This window comes from Bos grunniens, chromosome 18 (genome assembly GCF_055505025.1).
Source record: "Bos grunniens cultivar Pamir isolate PY7600 chromosome 18, Bosgru_T2T1.0, whole genome shotgun sequence".
NCBI classification, from domain to species: domain Eukaryota; kingdom Metazoa; phylum Chordata; class Mammalia; order Artiodactyla; family Bovidae; genus Bos; species Bos grunniens.
This window is the reverse complement of record NC_141182.1, coordinates 26,566,614-26,594,580: the sequence shown is the minus strand read 5'-3', so window position 1 is coordinate 26,594,580 and position 27,967 is coordinate 26,566,614. Positions and strand designations below refer to the sequence as shown.

At 43.0% G+C, this 27,967-nt stretch overlaps 1 protein-coding gene and 1 long non-coding RNA gene across 2 annotated transcripts in view; one reads left to right on the top strand and one right to left on the bottom strand.

Annotated features, from left to right (window-relative positions):
- Positions 1–1,172, bottom strand: part of LOC147353335 (uncharacterized) — a 30,541-nt gene extending 29,369 nt beyond the window's left edge. Inside the window, exon 1 of the long non-coding RNA XR_015145547.1 lies at positions 989–1,172. This is a non-coding gene — a long non-coding RNA (uncharacterized LOC147353335). The remainder of the gene's footprint in view (positions 1–988) is intronic.
- On the top strand, positions 326–24,100 carry GOT2 (glutamic-oxaloacetic transaminase 2). Its single transcript, XM_086350958.1, has 10 exons — positions 326–504; positions 10,982–11,138; positions 13,237–13,365; positions 15,668–15,727; positions 16,255–16,416; positions 16,794–16,898; positions 18,010–18,160; positions 18,399–18,564; positions 21,870–22,020; positions 22,873–24,100. The coding sequence occupies exons 1-10, from the start codon at positions 416–418 to the stop codon at positions 22,993–22,995; spliced, it is 1,293 nt and encodes a 430-aa protein (XP_086207084.1). The 5' UTR covers positions 326–415; the 3' UTR covers positions 22,996–24,100.
- The last annotated feature ends 3,867 nt before the right edge of the window (positions 24,101–27,967 follow it).

Below are 27,967 nucleotides of genomic sequence, written 5' to 3'. Positions count from 1 at the left end.
CACTTAGGTAACTGGCTCTATAGTCTTAGGCAAATTACTTCACCTACGTCAGCCTACCTGTTCCCATCTTTTAAAGTGGCATAATAGCAGCTACCCCTTCGGTCGGGTCCGTCGTCGTTAAATGAGTGAAGTGTGTCGAGCGCTGTAAACTGCAATAAACTGTGCTGTCACTGTTTTCCGGGACCACGTGGCGCCGACCCGGGACCCGCCACCCAAGGCTGCACAGAAATCTAGCCGCTCCGCTCCGACCGCCAGGGTGCGCTGTGACGCGGCTCGGGGCCTGGCGGGAGGCCGCTCTAGCCTCTCCCGGGAAGTCGCTGCCCTTACTTTCAGCAGGACCTCGCGCCTCTGGGTCCGCGCCCGCTGGCATCTCCGCTCAGTCCTCCAGCTACCCACTGCCTGCCTGCCGCCCACCATGGCCCTGCTGCACTCTGGCCGCTTCCTGTCCGGAGTCGCCGCGGCTTTCCACCCAGGCCTCGCTGCCGCGGCTTCTGCCAGAGCCAGGTAAGCAGGGGGAAAAGGAGCTGAGGCGACAGGCCTGCCCAGCCGAGCTGCCGGCGCCCCAGGACATCTAACCCGCCTTGTAGGCACACGCGGGCACCCTCACACACCAACTTTCTCCGCTCCCCTCTCGGATTCACAGGGGGCTGATGATTGAGCGTCCACATCTCACAATGACCCTTTGGGTCCTACATCCCACCGCTCCCATGTCCCTGGGACTGTTGGAGAGCATGCCAACGTGTTCCCCTGGGTTAGGAAGTATGTCCCTCTACAGCACCCGGACTCCATTAGGGGTTGGGGGCGGGGGTGGGATCTCAGTTTCGGCTCAGTTGGGGGTGGGAGCGAGGGGAGAGCACCCGGGCTGCGGCGCAGAGGAGGCCTCGCGCGGATTGGCTGCGGCGCCGGCTCTGCCTCGCGCCTATTGGCTGCGGGGCCTGGGGAGCGTGTGCCCTTGACCGGCCGCTCTGGGGCAGGAGGCGGGGCTCACCCGTAGAAGTCTCCCTGGGCCGCGGCAGGCTTGGGCGGACTGCAGCTGACGGCCGTTTGTGCGTCGGGGCAAGGAAGCTCAAGGAAGGAAGATTCTTGGGCTCTGGCTTTCGGGTCCGGCTTTCCTCTCTCATTCTGTGGCCTTGGCTCCCGGCATCCTCCCGCCAGTCGTCTCCTGAGTCACCAGTGACCCCTCCCCCAGCCCTTTAGCCCTTGGATCTAAGAGTCCGGGTTGAGTGACCCCCCCCTCCCGCCTTTTATCCCTCAGGAGGTCTGGCCGTAGGAAAGTTGCCTTTCTTCCCCTCCCGCTCGCTCTGCTTTTTGATCTAGTGTTTCTTCATCCCAGTTTCACAGAGCCAGGCACTAGACCTGTGCTAGATAGATACTGCAGTGAACAAACAAGCCCGAGGGAGGCGTCGGTGCCACTCAAAAATTCCAAATTTGTCATTTCAAACTGTGTGATGTGTTGCAGAGAAAAGGTTGCAGCGCATGAAACGAGTCAGTAATCCCTTCCTAGTGGAGAGACCTAAGCCAGGCTGTTTAATTCACTCAAGAAGCCGATTTGGGACAGTGTCCTTAATAACTCCCTAATCAGGAACCGAGTCTCCAAAACCACCGCAATCAGATATTAACTCTAAAGAGCGAAGCCTTGACCTCTCGGACGTGTCTTGGCCTTTTCGTTTAAATGCATACAGGAAGCCTCTAAGCCGGCGGGACACTTTGTTCTTTCCAAACCCTGTCCAGGTTTGCCCAGGCTTTCCCGTTCTTCTCTCCCTGATTTGATTCCTTCTTGGCCCACTGTCAAGCTGTGCTCTTTAAGGCCGCCTATCTAGTGGGCCAGAGTTAGGGAGGGCTTATCATTTATGCAGCAAATTTGGAGAACAGAAAGTAGTGCCTAAAATTATAGCCAAGTGACAGTCTGTTTCACCATTGTAAATCTTCTTGTTCTCTGGATTTGACTGGGTGCCCTCAGCTCTACTTACAAAGTGATTGGTGAAAATCCCCGTGGCTCTGACCTTTTAGTCATTCTTTCACTTTGACAGCCTGATTCTTTTGTGTCTTTTCCCCATTAGAATGTGAATTCCATGAGAGCAGAGACTATACCTACTACGTTTACTGTTCCGTCTCAGCATTTAGAACATTGGCTGGCATGCCTTTCAAATGAAATATTTTAACTTTAAACTTTGCTTTTTAACTTAATGCAACAGAGACAAATACAACATTTTCACATTGTATCTTAGTTCAAAATCTAAACATAGGGGAACCAGAGTGGTGCAAAATGTGTACCAAAAAAGTCTTAAAGTATGTGAGCACCTGCAGTTGAGATGTTCAGGTTTAACACTGATGCATGATTGACTGATAGAAACAGGTGCCAGGCCTGGCTATGACTGTTAACTGTTCAGACAGCAAGAAAGTAAGAACCTCCTTTCCTGCCACTGTGGATGTGATCTTTACCTAAAGCCAAATGGTAAAGTTGGAAAACATTTATGAAAAATAAACTCAACTGGTTGAAGTTTCTTTTCTTTTTCTTTTTTTTTTTTAACAGCTCGTTCTAATACAGTGAAACCTTGGCAGTTGGTATTCTGAAGAACTGGGTATTTATCCTATGAAATACTTTATTTTCATACTTGAGTCATTTAAATGAACTAAGTTCAAGTGTTTCATATAGCTGCATTTTTTATACAGAAAGCACTAAACATTTAACCTTTCCTTATTGTGCTGTAAAAACACAGTAACATGAATTGAGACAGAGTCACAGGACAGTGAAGAAAGGAAAATATGCTAATGTATTTTATAGATATCTGTTGTTATTTAATTCTGATTATTTAATTTGTAGTGAAATAACTGAAAGAGTATCAGGAGACCCTTTAAAAGGCCGTGTACAGTAGTGGTACAGTAACCAGTAAGAAGATCACAGTTGTAGTATCGTCTTTGCTGTTTTTAGTTCTATGATCATAAGCAAGTTAATTAACTTCTCTTATTTTAAATTAAGAATCTGAGGGAAAGCATTTTTAAAACTATGAAGCACTAGATAGGCCTGCAGAAAGTTTTGCAGAGTTTTTGAGTTGGAGGTGTTTATCTGCATACTTTGCACCTGACATCTTTTGGTTGGCTGGTCAGTATTGCTCAATGGCTGAAGTTTTGCACTTTTGTCCAAAGTGCATAGATAAGAGTGCTTTGTAGGCCACAAGTTATCAGCATCAATTTTGTCCCTGGAGCACTCTTGGTTCCCACTAGTACTCTCTTAAAAACAGAGTTCTTGCAGTGTAGGTATAATCTTTACCCTTTTAAGCAATAGAATAATAAAGAGCATAAAGGACTCAAACATCCTTACTGATGTAGAACTAAATCAAATGAAATATCCCTGCTCCTTTATTTAGATTAAGATTTAATATTTTGAAATTCTTTTAGAATTCTTAAAAGATAGCACTCTCAGTGACTTCTCTGCCAGAAGACTCAAGGCTGTGATTTCTGAAGAAATTTCTCTACTAGATAAGCTTTTTAAAGAACTTGACAAATAATTGCTTTTCATACGCTTTAATAAGAAGGGTGCCTTCTCCTTGTGGTTTAGGAGCAGTGCTCTGTCATTGTTGATGGAAGGCCTTGGAAATAGAACTGTGTTTTTAAAAGTGAAAATTGCTTACTAAAAGTTCTATGTCCTTAGGTATTCAGGGTGTTCCTTGCACTCATCATTTAATGATAGTGATATAGATGGGCAGATGGCTACATGTTTTCAGGGTCTGAATCATGGGTAGGATATAATGAAAGCTTCGCCAGGCACAGTTCAGAAATTGCTTCGGGGTATCTGTTTCTTACTATTGCTTAGGTACTGAAACAACCTAGCAGCCTAGAACAATGAGAAAGAATGAGAAGGAATTTGACTCCTGGCAGGAGCGCTAGTAAGGAGGAAAATTGATGATATCTCCCAAGACTCCAGAAAAAAACTGAGTAGTAATCATTGAAAAGCAAGAAAGGCCTGCATTTGGTCATAAAGTTATAACTTACGCTCCTTGAATTTTTTTATGTACTTGCCTCATCAGTCTCTGTACTACTGGCAAGATGGTTTAAAAAAATATATAGTAGTAATTACTTAGTAGCAGTGATACCAGCTAACATCAAGCACTCACTGTGTACCAGACCCTGTTTTTGAGTGTTTCACATTTAATAACTCCTTTCATCCTTATAACAACCCTCTGAGATAGGTACTGTTGTGCCCCCACTTTACAAGTAAGCAAAGTTGAGGCTTAGAGAAGTTAATTGATTTGCCAGTGCTCACACAGCTGGTAGGTGACTGAGCATTGGAATCCATGCTGTTTGCCCAGTCCTAACATTGCCCAGGGCAAGCTGTTAAAAGAAGTAAAAGCCTGGGAAATCTGAAAATGGAATAATCCACCCTTTGACAAGAGAGAGTTAGCTGTACACACCAATTACTGCTCCAGAGACTGAGACAGTTTTCACCTTGTCAGGAGAGCTAAAATTTACCTCTGCGGCCGTGTCTGAACAGCTATCCCGTGTGCCTTGTGGAGGAAAGAGGTATATTAGTGCTGACTGGCCTCAAGTTCAACAAGAGAACGATTGTTGGGAAAGAAATTTTAATGAAATAATAATAATTCATCAGGCTTTCAGTGTGGATAGTGTGCTGTGCTGTGCTGAAACATTTGATTAGTTAGGATTGGATAAATGATTACTAGAAAAAGGTGGGCTGTTTCACCTAAGTCATTGGGAACCTTGCTTCCCTAGCTTCCAGTTTCAACTGCAACACCCTAGGCTCTTTCTTACCCCTAGCCTCTGCTTAGACTGTCTTTTTCCTCCTTTCATCTGTAGCAGTTAGCTCTCAGGTCACCCTCTCCTGGAAGCCTTCCTAAGCCTGTACTTCACTCCCCTTCCCAGGCTATCAGGCCCTTTCCTCAGGGCCCCCATGAATAATAATCTATGCCCTGAGCCTGTCTTCATCACTGTGCATTGTCCCCCTCACCTCCACCCCCCAGCCTACATTGTCTGTAACTCCCTACTGGTCACTCCACTGGGCTAATCTGGTGGTGAGGGATTGTGGTTTTATACCCAGCTCTTAGCACACAACAGGTTCTCAGCAATTGATTTAGAGATCATACTTTGTTTTCTATAATATGAAACTATAAAATAAAACCCTTTCTGTTCATTATCCCTGAAGGAAAATCTAGAATAATCTTTTTCTCAGAACAGTAATTTACCATGAGGTAAAACCTCAGTTTTATCCACTAATGCATCCATGCTGCCAGGAGTTTTATTGGGGGGAAAAAAAGATAGTGCTTTTCAGAGGTCAATCACAAAGATAGTTTTTGGTAAAAGATAGCCTGAAATTTTTATGTTTTCTGTAGCTATGATTCAATTTGGGGAAGGTCAAGTGAAAGTGTTGTTAGATGTTATTAATATTTGGTCCCTTGATTAAGATGAATGAAGGATTGTGAGTGCCAGAAAAGTGATCATTGCTTACCTATATGATCAAAACAACCACAAAATAATATAAACATATAACATGATTGTAAAGAACCTGGCTCTTTCAAATGTGCAGAACATCAAATTTAAAAAAAAACAACTTTGAGTTGGAAAATAGAAAGGAAAAAAAAAACTCATTGTACCTTAAATTCTTTTGTTCACCAAATTGCTAGCCAAAACTAAGATTAATCTACTAAATTTGTTCTAATTTATCCTTAAATAATCAAAGACTTAAGAGTCAACATAAAGCATAGAGAAGTATTCTGCTTTCTAAAACACAGAATCTCTAACATCTAGACAGATTACACAAAAGGTAAAAAGTAACCTTTCATATTGTTGGTAAAATCACCAAGAATGATTGAGCAAAAACCTTATTAAAATGGCAACATATTCCGTAGCTTCTTTTCAGACCCAGTTATTATAAATCAAAACAAAATTCACTTTCTAAGGTTTGTCATGTAACACCACTTGTGGCGTCTCAGTTCACTGACAAGGGATTGAACCAGGCCACGGCAATAAAAGCCCAGAATCCTACCCGTGAGGTTACCATAGAACTCAACTCCCCTAAAGTGTGTCTTACTTGTTCTTTCACAAACTGACACTTTAGGATAGTCTCTCAGTTTCATTTCTGATAGAGTAAATCTTGGTAGGCCTATGCCGTATAAATAAAGGCTCAAAGGCTCTTTTGGATCCTCAGTAAATTTTGGGAGAATAAAGGGATACAAAGACCAAAATGTTTGAGAGCAACTGCCCACTGCAGTACTCTTGCCTGGAAAATCCCATGGGTGGAGGAGCCTGGTAGGCTGCAGTCCATGGGGTCACTGAGGGTCAGACACGACTGAGCGACTTCACTTTCACTTTCATGCATTGGAGAAGGAAATGGCAACCCACTCCAGTGTTCTTGCCTGGAGAATCCCAGGGACGGGGGAGCCTGGTGGGCTGCCGTCTATGGGGCCGCACAGAGTCAGACACGACTGAAGCGACTTAGCAGCAGTAGCAGCTTTAGAACAACACTTTTTTCCCTTGAAAAACAAAAACTTACACATTTATTTCTGTGTCACTGTTGATCATAGTATAGTCTCAACCACTCAATAATTATAATCTTAACCAAAGTAACTTACATTTCACAGATAAAACAGGGGAGAGAGTTTATGTCAGTCCTACACAAGCATTTAATTAGGCTTAGTAATCAGCATTTCAGTATTTTGTCATACTTAGAAGTTATCTCTGTATCAATGATTAATTACTCTGTTAACTCATTATAATATGAATCCAAGATTTTAAGTTATTCAAAGATCTGAGAAATTGTCTTCGAGTATTCCAAAATTTACAGTTCTCCCAAAAATTCTCTCCAAAACCCATAACCCTAGTCTAATCATGAGAAGAACATCAGACAAATTCCAAAAGAGGGGCATCCTACAGAGTATCCCTAACCAGTCCCCACAAGCAGTCAACATCATCAGAATAAGGTATGTCTGATACTGTCGCAGGCAAGAAGAGCCTAGGGAGACATGACAACTAAGTGTAATGTGGTGTCCTGGAACAGATATAGAACACTGGGTAAAAACTAAAAAGTCTGAATAAATTGTAGACTTAATGTAGCAACCATTGGTTCTTTCATTGTAACAAGTGTACAATACTAATATAAAATGTTAAGAGGAAACTGTTGTGGAGTGGGTGTACAGGAGTTCTGTACTATCTATTCCATTTTCTCTAAATATAAACTGTTCTAAAAAATAAAGTCTGTTAATAAAAAGTAAAAGTATATTTTTACTGAGAACCTCCCTGGTGGTCCAGTGGTTAAGACTCCCTGCTCCCAAAGCAATGGCAGTGGCACCCCACTCCAGTACTCTTGCCTGGAAAATCCCATGGACAGAGGAGCCTGGTAGGCTGCAGTCCGGGTAGGCTGCAGTCCATGGGGTTGCTAAGAGTCAGACGCAGCTGAACAACTTCACTTTCAGTTTTCCCTTTCATGCATTGGAGAAGGAAATGGCAACCCACTCCAGTGTTCTGCCTGAAGAATCCCAGGGACGGGGAGCGTGGTGGGCTGCCGTCTATGGGGTCGCACAGAGGCAGACATGACTGAAGCGACTTAGCAACAGCAGCAGCAGCTCCCAAAGCAGAGTGCTGGGTTCGACCCCTGGTCAGGGAACTAGAGCCCACATGCCAAAATGAAGATCAAAGATCCCACGTGCCACTGCAGAGTCCCAGTGCAGCCAAATAAGTACAATTTTAAAAATATATTAAAAAATATACTATTACTGTTAAAATTTTAAATTTGTCAAAATAAGAATTGGTCGAACACAAATTTACATTTTCCATAATTTTGGGTGTTTAGGAGTGCTGTTGGGCTTCCTGGGTGACTCAGTGTAAAGAATTCACCTGCCATTGCAGGAGACGTAAGAGATGCGGCTTTTTTCTTTTTCTTTTTTTTAATTGAGGGATAATTGCTTTACAGATTGTGTGGTTTTCTGTTATACATCAACAAGAATCAGCCATTTATTTTCAGGGCAGCAATGGAGAAATGGACATGGAGGACAAACCTATGGACAAAGTGGGAGGAGAGGAGGGAGAAGGGGAGATGTATGGAGAGAGTAACACAGAAATTTACAATACCATGTGTAAAACAGATAGTCAGTGGGAATTTGCTGTATGACCCAGGGTACTCAAACAGGGGCTCTGCGACAGGCTGAAGGGTGGGGTGGGGAGGGAGATGCAGCTCTGATCCCTGGGTTTGGAAAGATCCCCTGGAGAAGAAAATGGCAACCTACTCCAGTATTCTTGCCTGGAGAATCCCATGGACAGAGGAGCCTGGTGGGCTACAGTCCATGCGGGATCACAAAGAGTTGGACACAACGGAGCATGCACCCGTAGGAGTGTTGTTAGTTTCTTTTATCAAGTGAACTAGTGTAAATTTAGAAAAAACAAACCCACATAGAATAAAACGTATGCTTGTATTATATTAACATGAATAAATAAAATATGTAGCTGGGTTTTTTAATCAAATTTAGTCTTATTTATCAAGGATTTAATTTATATGAACTTGAATTTCTAAAATGTTTCTGAGCTGTTTAAGAAAAATTGAGTCTAGCACATTTTAAGCACTAAAAATTCAGTTTCTGTAACAATTAGAACAGAGCACCTTTACTTTGAGGTTTTTATAATCTATTTTATCAAAGATAGAGTAATCTAATCAGTGTTTTCCATCTCTCGCCAGAGATGGAAAACATTTAACATTCAGACACTCAGAGATATAACAAACAAACAAAAAAAAGGACTTTCTGAATTATACATGGAGACCTTATATCTCTTAAGATCTGTAACTTCGGACTTCCTTGGTGGTCCGGTGGGGACACGGGTTTGATCCTTGCTCTGGGAACTAAGATCCTGCATGCCAAAAAGAAAAAACTATAACTTCAGTTACAGGTGAGGAGTAAAAACACACAATCTCAAGTCTTATTTTAAAAAAAGAAAAGGTGCAGGGAACTTCCCTGGTGGTCCAGTGGATAAGAATCCACCTGCCAATGCAGGGAACACAGGCTTGATCCCTGGTCTGAGAGGATTCTGCATGCCCCACAAAGCAGCTGGGCCCATGCAGCACAACTACTGAGCCCGCGTTCAAGAGCCCCACACTGCAACTACTGAGTCCAGGAGCTGCAACTATTAAAGCCCAAGTGCCCAGAGCCTGTGCTCTGCAACTAGAGAAAGCCCACACACAGCAACAAAGACTCGGCACAACCAAAATAAACATGCAGGGACTTACCTGGTGGTCCGTGGCTAGGACTCCACACTCTCAATGCAGAGGGGCTGGGTTCGATCCCAGATCTGGGAACTAGATCCCACGTGCCTCAACTAAAGATCCTACATGCCACAACAAAGATCAAAGATCCCATGTGCCATAGCTACAACCTGGTGCAGCCAAATAAGTAAACAAATAAATAAAGATGCAAAACGACAACAAACCAGAGTATCTGTCATCTCGCCCAATGGAGAATAGAGCTCTACTATCCATTTCCAGAAATCACTAATGGTCAAAGCATAATACCACATTCACAGTCTGTGTTGCTGACAACTGACCATAAAGGAACCAGAACCCCCAAATTAGTAGGGAGTGGGGAACAAGCTAGAGAAAGCTATTTAGGTGCGTTTCCCTTTTGGGATTCACTCTGGGAGTGCACTTCCCTAGCAAGGCAGTTCATCTGACCCCACCAGGTAAATCCACTGGGCAATGGTGGATGACCCCAAACACTGAAAGGATATGGTTTTTCTTTTAATTCTTATTTTTATACAACTTTTCAAAGGTTACTTTTCATTTGCAGTTATAACAAAATATTGACTATATTCCCTGTGTTGTACAATACATGCTTGAGCCTATCTTAATACCCAATAGCTTGCACCCCCACTCCCCCTGCACCCCTGTATTGCCCCTGCACACTCTCCACTGGTGACCACTAGTTTGTTTCCTGTATTTGTGGGTCTGCTGCTTTTTTGATAGGTTCACTAGCTTTGTTGTATTTTTTAGATTCCCCATGTAAGTGATATACCGTATTTGCCTTTCTCTGTCTGACTTAATTTCACTTAGCATAATGCCCTTCCAAGTCAATCCACATTGCTGAAAATGGCAAGATTTCATTTAAAGGATATTTTTTAAGGTAAAATCATGACTGATACAAATATAAAGTGCTGAACATTGTTAAACATTTTAACTCAATAAGTAATAAGGAAATCAGTGCAGTGTTACAACCGGCTCTAAATACCTGGCAGTTCTTTGTCATCTCCACCACTACTGCCCCGACCTGGTTCAAGCCTTCATCTCTTTCTCTTGCTGGGTAAGGAACCAGATTTTTCAGTGATCCTCCTGCATTTCCTCGCCCTCTGCATTCAGTGACCATCTTGTGACCAGACAAGCTATAAAAATCTATTCACATCACTGTTCTTACCTGATGACCATCTGCCCTCCAAAAAAAAACTTAAATGATTCTGTATAGTTTCACTGCATCCAAAGTAGAGCCCAGCAATCTGTATGTTAGCAGGCTCTCCAAATGATGCCCTCAACAAGTTGGTAAACAGGCTAAAATGCAACCCCCTTGGTTGGGTGTGTTACATAACAACTTTACATTGGCCTTGCTTCCTTCTCTTGTCTCGTCATTTACCACTCAGCTTCTTACTGCCAAATTACTTGTGATATCTTTTGCCTGGGAATTCAAGTCAGGTTTGGACTGCATTGAAAGCATGTACATCCACCCTGTCCTCCCCAGGATGATTCAGGTGTCCCTGCCTTTTGCCTCTCAAAGCATTTGTATTGATATTATTGGCCTTCTCCACTCTTCAGCAACTGCTGTGACATCTTAGGTATTGTATTATATTGGTGTCTGTTGCTATACTGTATAGCATAGTATAGCAGAAATAGTAGAAGAAATAGTAGACATTTCTTGAAATGGATTTTTGGCAGATCCAAGTTGTCTCTGGCCATGGAAGTCTAGGTACTGTGACTGATATCTTATTTTTCCCATTTCAGCTCCTGGTGGGCTCATGTGGAGATGGGGCCCCCAGATCCCATCCTGGGAGTAACAGAAGCCTTTAAGAGAGACACCAACAGCAAAAAGATGAACCTGGGAGTTGGTGCCTACCGGGATGATAATGGAAAGCCTTACGTGCTTCCAAGTGTCCGGAAGGTAAGCTTGCTAGACATCTGTTTGATGGGGATAAATAACTGAAGGGCCCTCCTGAAGACAGACTCCTGGATTGGGGAGACCTGGGTTCTCGTTCTGATGCTCACTACCTGAATCACATGTGTTATCTGGGGTAGTCTCCTTAGCTGTAAAAGTGAGAGGTTGGGACTATATGATCTTTTCCAAGATTGAACTTCTGTGATTATCTGTAAAACAGGCAGAGTGTAATGATGTTTGAGATGGTTGAATGGCATCACCGACTTGATAGACACGAATTTAAGCAAGCTCCAGGAGTTGGTAATGGACAGGGGGGAAGACTGGCGTGCTGTAGTCCATGGGGTCACAAAGAGTCTGACAGGACTGAGTGACTGAACTGAATTGACTATAATGATTAATCCTAAGGATGCACAAAAGGACCAAGAATTTAAACATTGTCTCTTGGTGATAGGAATAGCCCGTTATAGATGAGGGTTACCATTGTTATTTTCCATTTTTCCCATTTTGATTGCCTTAATAAGACACAACTACCTAGGTATGCTCTGTCCTTTCACCCTATTGAACTATTAAATAATTTTATTTTGTTATATTTTTATTAGTAGTCTTTTTACTGGTTATCACAACTCTAAATAATGTAACTAATTTCCTTCTAACAACTTTTTAAAAGAAAGTACTTCCTTTCCATCTGCACCTCCTCTGATGAAATATCAATGTGCTGCTGTGTTTCTTCCAAACATGGGGTAGTGATGTGTTGTTGCTACAAACAGCAGAACTAGGCATCCTGAGTGGCAGTTACAGAAGCATAATTTTGGGTGACAGTAAAGAACCGCATTTGAGCTTCAGTAGGCTGGCTCAGGCCCTTGTGAGCCACTGCAGTAACAGAGCAGGAGCTGAAGGAACCACCGAAAGAAGAAATTTCTGAGTGTGTAGGAGTACAGATTAGGTGTCATCTCTCTAGGAAAAAAAGGACTTAAGAAATAGCTGTGATGAGAAGACTCAGAAAAACTGCTGGCTCCTGGGTCTCAGGTCGTGCAGGGATTACTTTTGTTCTCAGTAAGTCAGTTTAAAGTATTTGGCGTGAGGCTTCCCTGGTGGTCCAGTGGGTGAGAACCTGCCTGCTAGTGCAGGGGTCAGGGGTTCAGTCTCTGGTCAAGAAGATCCCACATGCCTTGGCACAACTAAGCTCATGTGCCACCACTCCTGAGCCCATGCTCTAGAGCCCATGCTCCAGAACAAGAGACACCACTGCAGTGAGAAGCCTGTGTGCCACAACTAGAAAAAGCCCATGCACAGCAGTGAAGACCCAGTGAAATCAAAAATTAATTAATTAATTTTTTTAAAAGACCTGGAATAAAAAGGAGAAGAAAGAAAGATTATCTGCCTGAACAAATTTTTTAAAAATAAAATTTAATTTAAAAAATTAAGTATTTAGCATGTGTTAACTATTGACAGAAGCTGAAACACTACCACATACTTTTGTATATTACCTCCTAACTCTTTACCTGAGTCATATGAGGGGTAGAAACAGCTGTTGAGCAAACTGAAATTCAAGGAGGTTAATAAATCACCCAGAGTCACACAGCTAGTAAGGGTCAGCCAGGCCTCTGACTCCAAAGCATGAAGATACGTGACTATAACTGTCAGCCTTGAGACTCCATGGACTATTGCCCGCTAGGCTCCTCTGTCCATGGGGATTCTCCAGGCAAGAATACTGAAATGGGTTGCCATGCCCTCCTCCAGGCGATCTTCCCAACCCAGGGGTCTCCCACATTGCAGAAAGATTCTTTACCATCTGAGCCACCAGGGAAGCCCTCTTAGATTGGCATATACCTTAAAATACTCCCCCTTTATGTATTCAGATTTGATTTGCTCTTGTGCATCCCGAGACTGCCATTTTTTGTTAAACCAAGAGATATCATATACCTACCCATTCACATAAAACCTAACTTTAAAAAATAATAAAATATGATTAAAAAATATAAAATTTCTGTGCTATTTATAAAATATATTCTAGTTACCCTTCTTCTTGGACAGTATCTCCAAACTTTTTAAAAGAGGCTTTACTTCCAAAATTTAACTTAGAAAACATTTTTTCCTTATCTAGGCGGAGGCCCAGATTGCTGCAAAAAATTTGGATAAAGAATACCTGCCCATTGCGGGGCTGGCTGAATTTTGTAAGGCATCTGCAGAACTAGCCCTGGGTGAGAACAATGAAGTGTTGAAAAGTGGCCGGGTAAGTAGCACAGACTCTGGCATCATACAGGGTCTGTTTTTAAATTTAACAGATTAAAGAAATCTGAAATAATTTAAACAAGAAAAGATGTATCACTTTGTGTGTGATGGCTGTTTGGAGGTGGCTACACTATGACTAATGTCTCTTCCTTTAGATAGTAAATTGGCACTCATTCAATAGAAGATTTCCTATAATACTAATTCCCAAAATGGAGTAGGAATATGAAATGTTGTGATCTGACCAAAGATTTGCCACTGCTTTTGCTGTTAGTCTGTGTGAGCTTTTGCTCGTTTTACACTGAATGGCTTTTAAGAGTGCCAAACTGTGCCGAGTTTTAAGGCCTGAAGTTAGCGCTCTCACCCTCTGTTCCCACGCTTCAGCTTAGGTACAGGAAACAGGCGGAAAACAAGCCACAGGGCACTGCTGGGGCCAAGACAAGTCTGGCGGTCCTCTGCTGCCTCCTCACAGCCAGCTTGTAGAAAGAGAGCAGACCATACTTACTTGTGAGTGTCTCCCTCCTCTCAGGGCAGAGCGCATCGCTCTAGCCTTGAGAGGATGCACAAGAGACTCCTAGATGTCTCCCCCCTCCAGTTCCCTGGGGGGCCCTCTTTCTAGGAAAGAAAGAGGTTTTTACAAACAGATTCTTGTATGCACCCACAGAGAAAGCATAAGCCACTTCATGCACGTGGGATACAGCTGGCCAGCCTGACAGGTGGGCTCATGTGCATTACAGTTTACTTGCCTTTGAAGCAAATATATTTGTTAAATAGATAGATTTGTGTGTTTAAATATTTACTTTTCTGGGTAAGTCTGGGGGAAAACACACACAGTAGCAAAGCTAAACTAACACATCTCCCTTCCCTATTCCCCAGGCCAGAATAAATGGTTTATATAAGACTGGTCTAAGTCAGTACATCAGTTCATTAACTCCAAGAGAAGCATACACCCTCAACCGCAGGGTCATGTACTATTGATCGTAAGTCATGGACAAAATATGGTCTGATGGCTGTCTGTCAACCAACCACCTGTTGAAGTAAAGTGAAGTCGCTCAGTCGTGTGTGACTCTTCGTGACCCCATAGACTATAGCCTACCAGGCTCCTCCGTCCATGGAATTTTCCAGACAAGAGTACTGGAGTGGGTTGCCATTTCTTTCTCCAGGGGATCTTCCCAACCCAGAAATTGAACCCAGGTCTCCCACATTGCAGGCAGACGCTTTACGGTCTGAGCCACCAGGCAAGATCCAACCACCTGTTTACCAGTCACTAAAATGTCTATATTTTTCTGTAATTTTTGCTTAGTCTGTGTTCCTTGAGTGAATTACAGCTAAGTATAAGACTGGCCTATCTTAAAATAACAGTTTAAATAAAATAACATCAGTTTCTCTTTTATAAATTGCCATGCCTCTGTCAGTCTTATTATCAGATCTACAGTTAGGTTTTTATTTCTATCATGCCGAAGTTTGCATAGGCAAATTTTGTTTACGAAAGAGTACATTAGTAGGGGTTCCCACCATTTAATGCATCGCCTCCCAGTCCAGAAAATAGGTTTTGTAGAGCGTAGTACTTTGTGGTGCCTTCAAGCAAACAAACAAAAAAACCCTAACTGTAGTTTCTTCCTCATCCCCTAAAGTTGACCAATTTGAAGATTTACTGAGGCCGTTTCCCTGTTACCCAAAAGATATTTTCAGATTATGAAAACTCATAGGCTATGATTCATGTAATAATGTTATTCTAACATACTTGTTGACTTTTTAAGATGACTTGCTTTTTCATGTTCAGAGAGTCATTCGATTTCATCTAAGTCTAGATTCTATATATAAATCAGTCCTTTTTCATATCTGATTGAGGTGGGAGTTGTGTCCTGAGAATTTCTGCTACAACACAGTATGACTGACAATTTTCAGGCCAGGCAATAAGGAATTAGCGTCCACATCAGCAAAGGCGCTGGAAAGTGGAGAGCCAGCTCTTTTGAGAACGTGTAAGAAGAGTCTTGCCTGGAGAATCCCAGGGATGGGGGAGCCTGGTGGGCTGCTGTCTATGGGGTCACACAGAGTCGGACACAACTGAAGTGACCCAGCAGCAACAGCAAGGAGAGTCTATCTGTCACTTAGAAAATGGAATGAAAACAATAGTGCTGTTCTCTTGTTTCCAAATCTTCCCTTGGAAGGGTGTCCTCAGCTTCTGAAGAAGGAGGGGCACTGACTGTACAGTGCCTCTCTGTGGGCCTGAGCTCAGGTTGGGTAAGTCATGGGCCCATAGAGAGACTGCTGCACGTCACTGACCACTCACCTCTCTCCTTCAGTATGTCACCGTGCAGACCATTTCTGGAACCGGGGCCTTAAGGATCGGAGCCAGTTTTCTGGTGAGTCTGGAAATTCCTTCATGAAAGAGCAGTAAGACGGTCTGTAAATTAGGGATGATGGGGTTCCCAACTCCATATGTGTTTGACTTCTGACCTGGAAATAGATTTTCTCTTTCCACAAGGCTGGAAGATTTCCTGTTTTCTGATAAATGAAGTTTGAGGAGGGGAGGAATGGAAGTACTTAGAAGAAACAATTATTAGAAGAGTTATTATGAAGTACAACTTACTGAGCACGTACTGTAACTAGGAACTTTTATATTTTAACATGTTTTATCTTCTGAGGGAGACTTAGTTAATGCCATTTTACAGAGGAAGAAAGTGAGCCCAGACAAATCCTTGGCAACACAGCCCAGTATAATTGTCGGAGCCTGAACCAACCCAGGAAATCTCACTGCTGAGTCACCACTGTCTCTCAATCATAGAGAGAAGCTGACTTTCAGTAGAGAAAAACCTCCTCTCAGTAAAATATACTTTTTTTTGGCCTCTCCTTTCTTCATTTTTCCATTCACTTTCATTCAATCTTTTAGCAAAGATTTTTTAAGTTCAGCCGGGATGTCTTCCTGCCCAAACCAACCTGGGGGAATCATACACCCATCTTCAGGGATGCTGGCATGCAGCTCCAGAGTTATCGGTACTATGACCCCAAGACGTGCGGCTTTGACTTCACAGGCGCTATTGAGGACATTTCAGTAAGTGTGGCTCTCAGGGCAGGAGGGGGAGGGAATAAGGAATTAACCTCCTTGTGGAGGTTTGAAGTCTCCCTACTTGAGTCCAATATCCAACTTAAAATACTGGGATGTGGGACTTCCTGGTGGTCCAGGGACTTCCTGGTGGCCCAGTGGTTAAGCCTCTCCATTCACCGCAAGATGTTATGGATTTGATCCCTGGTCGGGGAACTAAGATCCTTCATGCCATGTGGAGTGGCCAGAAAAACAAAACCAAGATGAGCTAATTCCCAGACCTCATGTTATCTTCGTTACTTATCAAATAATGGTGACCCTGTGCATTTCAGGTAAGTGATCTCCTGTAAAGCTGCAGAGTAATCTCTTGGTCCTTGTTTTTTTAGAAAATACCAGCGCAGAGTGTCATTCTCCTGCACGCCTGTGCCCACAACCCCACGGGAGTGGACCCTCGTCCTGAGCAGTGGAAGGAGATGGCGACAGTGGTGAAGGTGAGGGGGTGAACTGACCGGTGACAGTTCTGCATTTAGGAACTAGCCTTGGACGCTTCACTTGGCAGAGTCTTAGCAGTGAGAATTAACCTCAAGGCTGCATGAGATTTCCACTCATTGTGTAGTCACCAGAAAAGAATTCCTCATTTGCATAATTAGCAGTTCTGTAATTCATGATACACTAGGAGTTTGAAAATAACCTTTTGTTCCTCAGCCAAGATGTATGGGATTCTGCTAAAACTTGTCTCTGGCTAGTCTGCACAGTTGGCATCGTCAGCCCCATGACGTCTGCTGCTGGTGCCTCCACTTGCCCTGGCCAGTGGTTACGTGGTCACCCTTTCATCCACTGTTGCACATCCCCTCCTGTCTGCCACTCTTCTCAGCACTGCCGTTAATTATTCACAGTGAGTCTCATTCTTCTACGAGAGAAGGCACTCGTCAAAGTTCCCAAGGAGGGAGATACCTATTGCCTCACATCCCCATTCTCATTCCTTTTGGTTTCCCCTTTCTTTCGATTCTGTCAAACCTAAGCTACGAACAGAATGAGACAGAGGAACAGCATTCAGAGAGCACTTTCAAGATGAAATGGTTATAATGAGGCCTGGAATAAGATGGCCTGCCGGAGTCACATTAGCCCCAGGAAAGGCTGAAGTTAGTCCTATGTTGACTGGACCAAAATAATTACCCAGACCACTGTGGGCCTTAGAAGAGCTTCCTGTTTGGACTTCCCTGGCAATCCAGTGGTTAAGACTCTGCTCTTCCAATGCAGGGGGCACGGGTTCAATTTCTGGTCAGGGAACTAAGATCCTACATGCTGCACAGGTGGGCCAAAAAACAAGGAAGCAGTTTTCCTGTTTGACCACGCAGCATTCTATCCAGATTGGATTATCTTTTCTTAATGTTTTCTTGAAGGCCTGTATCCACCAACATAAAAAATATATATATGTTAATACCTTAATTCTAGGAAAGTTAAACATCTCCAAACTGACACCTGGGGACAAAACTGTTGAATCTGAGCAAGGCAGGCATGGTCCCGATAAGCACAGGTAAACATCTGGGGCGTCTTGGGAAGGACTCCTAAAGCTTTGGCCATCTTTTCTTTCCTTCCCAGAAAAACAATCTCTTTGCATTCTTTGACATGGCCTACCAAGGCTTTGCCAGTGGCGATGGTAACAAGGATGCCTGGGCTGTGCGCCACTTCATCGAACAGGGCATTAATGTTTGTCTCTGCCAGTCCTATGCCAAGAACATGGGCTTATACGGTAAGCTAAAGGACTGAGGGTGATGTGTGTTCTGTTGAGATTGAAGAAGTGCTGGGAGAGGGGGCCGCAAAAGTGTAGAGTCGAGGAGGGAGGGATTGCACATGAAGATGTGTTTATAACAAAGAGTTATTTTTGCAGTGCTTCTAATGGAAACATATAAGACATAGCAAATTTAATCATGATTGCCTTTATCATTTTCAATCAGAGAACCAGAAGACGATCCATGTTGTCTTTTCAGGTGAGCGTGTGGGAGCCTTCACTGTGGTCTGCAAAGATGCCGAGGAAGCCAAAAGAGTTGAGTCCCAGTTGAAGATCCTGATCCGTCCCATGTATTCCAACCCCCCTATCAATGGGGCCCGGATTGCCTCCGCTATTCTCACCAGCCCGGATTTGCGGAAACAATGGTAAAGGCGATTTGCACCTCCCCAGCCATCTGCCTTTCCCACCACTGATCCTGCAAAGCTCCCTTATACTTGGCTTATAGGGACATGCAGTCATCACTCAGCTTCCACAGGTGGAAGGGGAAGGAGAGAGGAGTATGCATTTTGTCAGCACTTTTGAACAGATAAATTGGTTTTCCCCTGTAAGAGACAGGCCTAATTCAGAAACAGCAGTTCTCTGTAGTCCATTATCTCCATGTTGAGTAAAACCTGCCTTCTCCTAAACTGAAGTGTCTTATGTAGGAAAACTTTCTTCCGAATGTTATATCTTTTGTTTTTATCCTAATAATAGCAAGCATTGAATTGGTATTTCTGCATGTTTTATATTATCTATACTATCTGAATCTCTTGGCACCTGTGCTCTAAATTAGTGTTATTCAGAAAAAAAAAACTTTTTTAATCACAATCCACATAAAACTTATATCTTACATCATCACCTATGTATGTATGAATATATAACTGAAACTATATACATATATATACTATATACGTGTGTGTATATACACACACACACACACACAGCTTTCAAAACTCAGGATTTGGTCTTCCTGAGCTATACTCCAATTTTTTTTTAAATGCCAGTTGCCCCCAACTGTATTGAGTTTATGACCTACTAATGGGTCATGGCCACAGTTTAGAAAACATTGCTGTAGATCAGGGGTTGGCAAACTATGTTCTACAGATCAAATCTAGGCTGCCGCAATTCTAATAAATAACATTTTATTGGCACACAGCCCTACCCTCTTCTTGATGAATTTGTATGGATGCTCTCATATCACAACAGCAGAGTTCAATAGTTGTGACAGAGGGTTATACAGCCCATAGAACCTCATATATTTATGATCTAGCCCTTTAGAGAAAGCTTACCAAACCTTGCTCTATATAATTCAGAGTCTTGGAAGATGTGATTTGTTATGTAAGAGTTTATCCTGTATAGCTGATTAGCTGAGAGGTAGATCCCTAAGCAGCTAATGGGATAGAAGAACTAAGTCTGTAAGAAACTTCATCCTCAGCTCACCTGGACATCATGTGAGAACTATTTTTTCTACCTTAAATTAATCCTGTGAACACTGAGGGTAAATAGAGTCTGGTTCAGGATATTTCAGATATATGCTAGGCTTACTAAAAAATAAACTACTTTTTAAATTAGAATTTTATTTTTTTCCTTTACAAAATTATTGTGTGATTACATTACAGAAAATTTGGGCAAGTCACTATAACCCAGATTTTGTTTTTCCCTTTGCCTGTTATTATTCCTATTGTAACATTAATAATATGTCTATATATTTATTATATGTGTGTATATATTAGATATATATGTGTAGGGTTGGTTTGTTTTTGTCACAAAGAATTATAACCTTTTTTCTTAATTTTTAAGTGGTTTTTAAAAAAGATTTCCATGGTCCTTAATGGTTATCAAGATGTTTATTTTTTTTTAACGTGTGCATTTCAATATTCATTTTGAAGTCTGTAGTGATTGGAGAAGGAAATGGCAACCCACTCCAGTGTTCTTGCCTGGAGAATCCCAGGGACGCGGGAGCCTGGTGGGCTGCCGTCTCTGGGGTTGCACAGAGTCGGACACGACTGAAGTGACTTAGCAGTAGCAGCAGTAGCAGTGTACAAAGATGACAGAGATACTGTGCTAGGTGACTAAGATGTCTGTCCCTTTGGGGAGTTTATAATCTAGTGAGAGAAACATGTATGGCATTGATACAAGACGATAGGATAAATGCTGAGTAAAGGAAGAGCTGTTGATTAGTGGGAAATGAGGAAGGATGTGATGCAGACAGCATCATTTGACTGTGCCTTGAGGAGAGAGGGAGCTCTTTTCCGAAGGGAGGCGAAAGGAAACTTGGAGGGAGAGATGTGCATGAGGATCAGCACAGGCGCAGGATGTGCTTTGAACGTGGCAAGTGAGTTTTGTGGCAGAAACACTGAGTGTAAGGAGGATGGAAAGGGCAGCGAAGCTGGGAAGGAGCAGATCAGGAAGTACTCTGATATTGTAAGAAGCCAGATCTTCATTCTGTGGACAACAAGGATCATGGATGTGACCCTTGGAAGCAGTGGTTGCTGAGGTGGCCCTGCATCTAGCCATTTTGTGTACTCAGTGCCTTTAGGGCCCAGGCTCAAAGTGAGTGGAACTGGATGAATAGGACTACAGGAAATTTAAAATCAAATGCCATCCTTAGTGGGGCCAGGGGTTCCAGCTCCAGCCAATAATCGCACTGCCAATGCAATGCTGCCAGCTTCTTGTTTTTTAAGAGAGGCTGCAAATCTACATCTTTATATGCAAGTGCCAAATTTAGGAATCTTTAACTGGGTCAGATAAGTCACGACTAAGACTCTTATTTGACCTTTGGTTGGTAACCTGTAACCTCTGTTCTAACTCTGCATGACACTATCATAGAGAGATGGTTTGGAAAAGTGAACCCATGAGAACAAGGAGGTAAATTCTTCACAGTCATCTAGCTGGTAGGAGCCCACAAGAATTGCCCAGAGCTCCACAGGAATGGAAAAAAAGGGTAGATCCTGAGGAAGGGGGAGACTGTGTCTTGAATCCAGAGGACTGCTTTCTTTGCTCCCCCAGATGGAATTAGCCCTCTCTTCCAAAGGCTGTCTTAACGCAGCACCTATTGGTTCATGGCTTGTCCTGCTTTGTTCCATAGTGGGTTGTTTACAGGTGTGCCCCGGCCGCGGGTGGCGAGCCTTTAAAGGCAAGGGCCAGGTCTTAGCCCTGCCCTTCTCCTCAGCACTTAGACATGGCTGGGCACATGGCCATTTCACAGCACACTGTCTGAACTGTGAAGGTGGCAATGTTTCCTCCATCCATGTTAAAGAATAAGGTAATATTTTACTGTTTAATTTGAAGGTTTTGCCCCTGCATAAAAGATGGAGAGCCTTAGCCCTCGTAAGTTTTAGAATGATTTATTCATTCTTCTTTTTTTTTTTTAATTTGAAAATCTAATTGGCTTTATTAAATAATTCATAAATTGGGCAGTATCCATCTGGTAAGTAGAAAGGCACTCTGTTCATTTTCCTTAATAACTCCATTATGTCAACTATTTTAGTTGCCTGATCATAGTGTTTCTGATATAAAGCAGAAAGCTATCAAATAGCTTTCTTCCCAGACAAGGATTTGGTCAAGAACAGAGAATTGAGGCACCCTTGGGGGGTACTCAAGGGAGGTATTAATAAAAGCACTGAGAGCTGGCTTATCTGTCAGGGCTTGGCCAGAACTGAGCTACATCTTGGGGGATTTTTTTTTACAGGTTGCAAGAAGTGAAGGGCATGGCCGACCGCATCATCAGCATGCGGACACAGCTGGTGTCCAACCTCAAGAAGGAGGGCTCCTCCCACAACTGGCAGCACATCATTGACCAGATCGGCATGTTTTGTTACACAGGCCTAAAGCCTGAACAGGTGGGTAGACTCCCGTTCCTCTCCCACTGACTAACTGATCAGTCCTTGCAAACCAGAATTCCTCAGGTCACCTATGTATTTAGGATTACTCTGCTGCTGCTGCTGCTAAGTCACGTCAGTTGTGTCCAACTCTGTGCGACCCCATAGACGGCAGCCCACCAGGCTCCCCCATCCCTGGGATTCTCCAGGCAAGAACTCTGGAGTGGGTTGCCATTTCCTTCTCCAATGCAGGAAAGTGAAAAGTGAAAGTGAAGTCGCTTAGTCGTGTCCGACTTTTAGTGACCCCCATGGACTGCAGCCTACCAGGCTCCTGCATCCATGGGATTTTCCAGGCAAGAGTACTGGAGTGCGGTGCCATTGCCTTCTCCGAGGATTACTCTAGGAAGAAGCACTCATTTCATCTTATTCTTTGTTAGTCGTTTATCTTTTGTTAGTACTTTACCTATCTGTTTACTCTGTGAGGTTATAAACTTCTGAAGAACAGAGCTTGCCTTGGTCATTTTTATGACCAGCACTGTTTCTCAAAAGATTCCAGAACAAGCAAGAGCCTGAATATTGATAGGAGAAGTAGCTATTCCATAGCTAGATTCTGGATCCATTTTTCTAGAAATGCTGAATCTAAGATTTTTTTCACCTTTCCCTACCTCAGAATTCAACATCCTACTTTAAGATAGCTATTTATTCTTCTTTTGTTTTAAGCTAACACACCAAACTCTAGGAATGGGTTTAAATGAGAAAACAGAGCTTCTGTTATTTTTTTTCTGTTCTAAACATTGGCTAGTTGTGCTGTGCCAGGGCTGGGGAGACCACCCCCCTCAACCAGGAAGCACCCACACACTCTCCTCTCTGCAGGTGGAGCGGCTGACCAAGGAGTTCTCCATCTACATGACAAAGGATGGCCGCATCTCTGTGGCAGGGGTCACCTCAGGCAACGTGGCATACCTTGCTCACGCCATTCACCAGGTCACCAAGTAATTCCCCTGGTCAGCAGGAACAGAGACAACCTTCCTGTCTTCAGCCTCTGCTGTTATGAAATCCACATGGAGGAAGAGGGAGGGTGGATGGTGGTAAGCGGATCTTTTTTTTCCAACCACAGTACTGTAAAACTCAGCGATTGAATGTGTTTCTCAGAAAAGAACGTGCAGTGAAATAGGGCGGAGGCACCTGTGACTGGTGTCGGGAACTTTGTGGCTGTAAACCAAACTCATCCTTTATTTCCAGTTTTTCCACCAGAGTTTACATGTACGAGAAAGCCCCCCAAAAAAAAAAAAAACCCTGTCAGTCACACCATTGCAATATTTCAGAAGCTTTAAGTGAAATACCTTTTGGTGTCACGGGTTTCTCTGTAGAACCAGCCTGAAAACAGCACCTGTTAGAGGCTTTATGAAAAGATGAAGTTCTAACATTAGCAGTCAGCCTCATGTTTGTCCTCCCGTGACTGAGCAACTTGTCAACAAACTGTATTATGGAAATCATGTTTTACAGCGAGTCTGCTACCACTGTAGTGGGAGAAAATAAAAGATGCTCTTTCCCATCTTATTTAGGGAAAAGAGAAAGAAGGCTTTTCTTTCTAGTACCTGCAGGATTTTAATGTTCTTCTTTTCTCCCTAATCACTGCTGTTCCTTTCCTCGGGCCCAGAGATCTGTAACTAGCCCAGATATTCGTCCTGTCCTACTTCCTGAGTGACCATCAATCCCATCCCATAGGATTTATTTATTTGAAGAACGAAGAACATTATTTACTGCTCATCCCAATACCCTCGCTTTTCTTGGCAAAGAATAGCAGAGAGTAGGTAAACCGCTTTATTTTGGCATCCTCTTCAACGTGGGGATGTTGCCTCTGCCCAGCTGGCCCTCATCCCTTTGTGCAGTGTGGTTGTGCAGTCAGTCATCTCATCAGGAGTCAGGCCGTGCAGGGTAGAACCGGGAAAGAGGATACTCTGGGCTTCAGTTTTAACCCTTGTGTGCTGCCAGCTGGGCTCAGGCTTCACCCTCTGGAAAGAAAACCACCATTTGCTCTAATCATGTAGACTTGTTGCAGCCTGGTTTCTCTGTTACAATAAAGTTACTGTAGACCCAACCTGTCTACCATGTTATCTTTTTTCCTTAATGGGATGAAAAGGTATGAGTGGGTATATATCCCCGGAATCTAGAATTGTGTCCAGGTGACCATAAGCCAAGAGATGTTTTAGCTGTTTCGAATGTAAACTAAAGCCACATCCTAGGTGTCATTCCTTATATCCAGTCCAATAATGTTGAAAATGTGGGTATAATCGTTTGGACCTTGGGGGAACAAGTAAGTGGAGTACCTCAAAATCCTCTGGATATAGGCAGTGATGAGATGACGGGGAAGTGGCAACTTCAGATGTCTACAGGATTCAAGTAGGTAATGTAAATAAATAGTACATGTAAAGTAAAAAAGTAATGTGAACTTGACGTGAAATGCTTATTGGTGACCAGCCAACGTCCTCAGAGTGAGACATAGAGAAGTAATTGACAGGTACTGTGAAAACAAAAACCCAGGGTTGCAGGTCTTCATTTTTTCAAATAAAATGGAAATCCTGATTTTTTTTTTTTTAAGGAGGTCTATTGATGCTTAAAAGCTGGCAACTAATTCTTTTTTTTTAATGACTTATAAGCAAGATGCAAACTAGATCACCAGCCTCTACCATAAAGTCACGTACTCCATCAGCAAACATCCCAAGGTTTTCCTGTCACCTTATACTTCATGCCAGGAGCCATTCACGACAGGACAGCTCTGGACGGACAGGCAGTGGAGCAGGGGTCAGGCCCAGAGCCCATCCACAGAGTTTTGATTATAGTTAGGAGGGGAAAACGGGCTCACCTTGGTCCTTCCCCCTTGCATCTCCTCACTCTCTGAGAGACACAGTGCATAATGGGCTCATTCCCGCTTCTTGGCTCTGCGTGTTCCTGTTGCTAATGGATACCCCAGGTGATGAAGGGTCAAGTGAATGGACTGACTCACTGCATGTCTTTGGGAAGGTATCTTAAATGGGTAAACAGGCAACGGATTACTCAGCGGCTATGTAAAGGAGCTGACTGCCTATCATAGAAGAAACTGCTTAAAGTCGCCCTGTCTGGAGCCAAAGTGGTTGAAAGTTGGCCATCAAGACCTCAGCTGGAAAAGGAACTTGACCACGCAGCCAACCTTGTTATTTTTAAACACATGCATTTCCAGCTCACCCTGGAGTAAGTCCTATTCCTCACGAAAAAGTCATGCAGGGTGTGAACCTGATGTTTTTCTGACAGTTCAGTCTGTTTGCCATCAACCTTTTCCTTGCTTCCTACTAGAGTCTAAGATGTTAATGTTCTTCCACTTGATAGAGGAGGTGGTTTGCCTGCCCAGAAAGAGAAGTCATGCCTTTGTTTCACTATGATTTAAGGCAAAATAGTTCTCAAATCTGGATTTTTAAAATATTGATTCCCCGGTCTTACCTCTGGGCATTCTGGCTCAGTATGTCTGAGGTAAGGCTTGGAATTTGTTTTTTTAATAATAATAATAAACTTTCTAGGTGATGCGGAGATACAGCTGACCCATGGGCCAGCCATTGGGTGCTATTAGACCAAACTGCCCTTCTTACCTCTAAACAACCAAAGTCCAGCTCATTCAACCAACTTGAGAATTTTGTTTTTGAGAATTTTTTCCTTACTCCTAGGCTGTTGAAATTTTTTTAATTAGTTTTTATTGGAGTATGTTGATTGGAAAAATTTTAATAGAAATTAATGGTTCATTTCTATCTAATAACTGAAAGACCAACTTTTTTTTTAAAGTCTTATAAACATGTTGAGAATAGTGTTGTAAATCACATAATTGACAAGGGATTTATATCAAGAATATATAAAGGAATCTTACAACTCAATAAAAAATAACAGGAAAAGGGGTCTGAATAGACACTTCTTCAGAGAAGACATACTAATAGCTAATAGCCACATGAAAAGATGCTAACATGAGTCATCAGGGAAATGCAACTCAAAACCACAATGAGAATCACTTCACACCCATTAGGATGGTTCTAATCAGACAATAGCAAGGGTTTTCATGGAAATAGAGAAACGAACCGTTATGGACTTCCCAGGCATCAGTGGTAAAGCATCCACTGCCAGTGCAGGAGACACGAGAGACGCTAGCTCAATCCCTGGTTTGGGAAGATCCCCTGGAGTAGGAAATAGTAGCCCACTCCATTATTCTTGCCTGGAAAGTCCCATGGACAGAGGCGCCTGGCTGACTGTAGTTCACAGAGTTGCCAAGAGTTGGACACGACGGAGCACACGTGCAGTTATAGTTACAGAACGTTTATACATCTGCTGGTCAGAATGTAAAATGGGGCAATTGCTGTGGAAAACAGGCTGGCAATTCCTCAAAAGGTTAGACGTTGTTTCCGTTTGACCCAGCAAGTCTACTTCTGTGTATACAAAATAAATAAAACGCGCATACAAAAACATGTACCTGAATGGTCACTGTGGCATTATTCATAAGAGCCAAAAAATGGAAACCATAAATGTCCAATCAACTGACGAATGAATAAGCAAAATTTGATATAGCCATACACATACGTACATGTAATAATACTCAGCAATAAAAAGAAATAAAGTACTAAAATATGCTTCAATATGAATGAATCTTGAAAACAGTTCATGCAGGGCACAAAGTAGATTAGTGGTTGCCAGGGGCTTGGGAGAGGGAGGAATGGAGAATGGCTGCTAACGGTTGCAGGGTTTTGGGAGTGAGTGATAACAATGTTCTGATATTAGGTCTGGTTCCAAATAGGAAAAGGAGTACGTCAAGGCTGTATATTGTCACCCTGCTTATTTAACTTATATGCAGAGTACATCATGAGAAACGCTGGACTGGAAGAAGCACAAGCTGGAATCAAGATTGCCAGGAGAAATATCAATAACCTCAGATATGCAGATGACACCACCCTTACGGAAGACAGTGAAGAGGAACTAAAAAGCCTCTTGATGAAAGTGAAAGTGGAGAGTGAAAAAGTTGGCTTAAAGCTCAACATTCAGAAAACGAAGATCATGGCATCTGGTCCCATCACTTCATGGGAAATAGATGGGGAAACAGTGGAAACAGTGTCAGACTTTATTTTTTTTGGTGGGTGGGGGGGGCTCCAAAATCACTGCAGATGGTGACTGCAGCCATGAAATTAAAAGACGCTTACTCCTTGGAAGAAAAGTTATGACCAACCTAGATAGCATATTGAAAAGCAGAGACATTACTTTGCCAACAAAGGTCCGTCTAGACAAGCCTATGGTTTTTCCAGTGGTCATGTATGGATGTGAGAGTTGGACTGTGAAGAAGGCTGAGCGCTGAAGAATTGATGCTTTTGAACTGTGGTGTTGGAGAAGACTCTTGAGAGTCCCTTGGACTGCAAGGAGATCCAACCAGTCCATTCTGAAGGAGATCAGCCCTGGGATTTCTTTGGAAGGACTGATGCTAAAGCTGAAACTCCAGTACTTTGTCCACCTCATGCTAATAGTTGACTCATTGGAAAAGACTCTGATGCTGGGAGGGATTGGGGGCAGGAGGAGAAGGGGACGACAGAGGATGAGATGGCTGGATGGCATCACTGACTCAATGGACGTGAGTCTGAGTGAACTCCAGGAGTTGGTGATGGACAGGGAGGCCTGGCGTGCTACAGTTCATGGGGTCGCAAAGAGTCAGACACGACTGAGCAACTGAACTGAACTGAACTGATATTAGGTAGTGGTAATGAGCAAAACTCTGAATACACTAAAAACCACTGTACTGGGCACTGAAAGTATGAATTCTGTGGTAAAATTCATAAATCACAACAAAATCATTTTTGTTTTAAAAAACCTGAAACAGCTCAGATGTCCTTCAAAAGTGATTAGTTGCACAAACTGTGCACAGACCATGGAATATTGTTACTCGGTAACAAAACATATACTCCTTGCA

Excerpts from the sequence above, each read along its gene's own strand:
- GOT2 (XM_086350958.1), top strand. The coding sequence starts at position 416 with ATGGCCCTGCTGCACTCTGGCCGCTTCCTGTCCGGAGTCGCCGCGGCT. Across the intron at positions 16,417-16,793 it reads GCGCTATTGAGGACATTTCA|AAAATACCAGCGCAGAGTGT; the intron begins GTAAGTGTGGCT and ends TTGTTTTTTTAG. Across the intron at positions 18,161-18,398 it reads CAAGAACATGGGCTTATACG|GTGAGCGTGTGGGAGCCTTC; the intron begins GTAAGCTAAAGG and ends TTGTCTTTTCAG.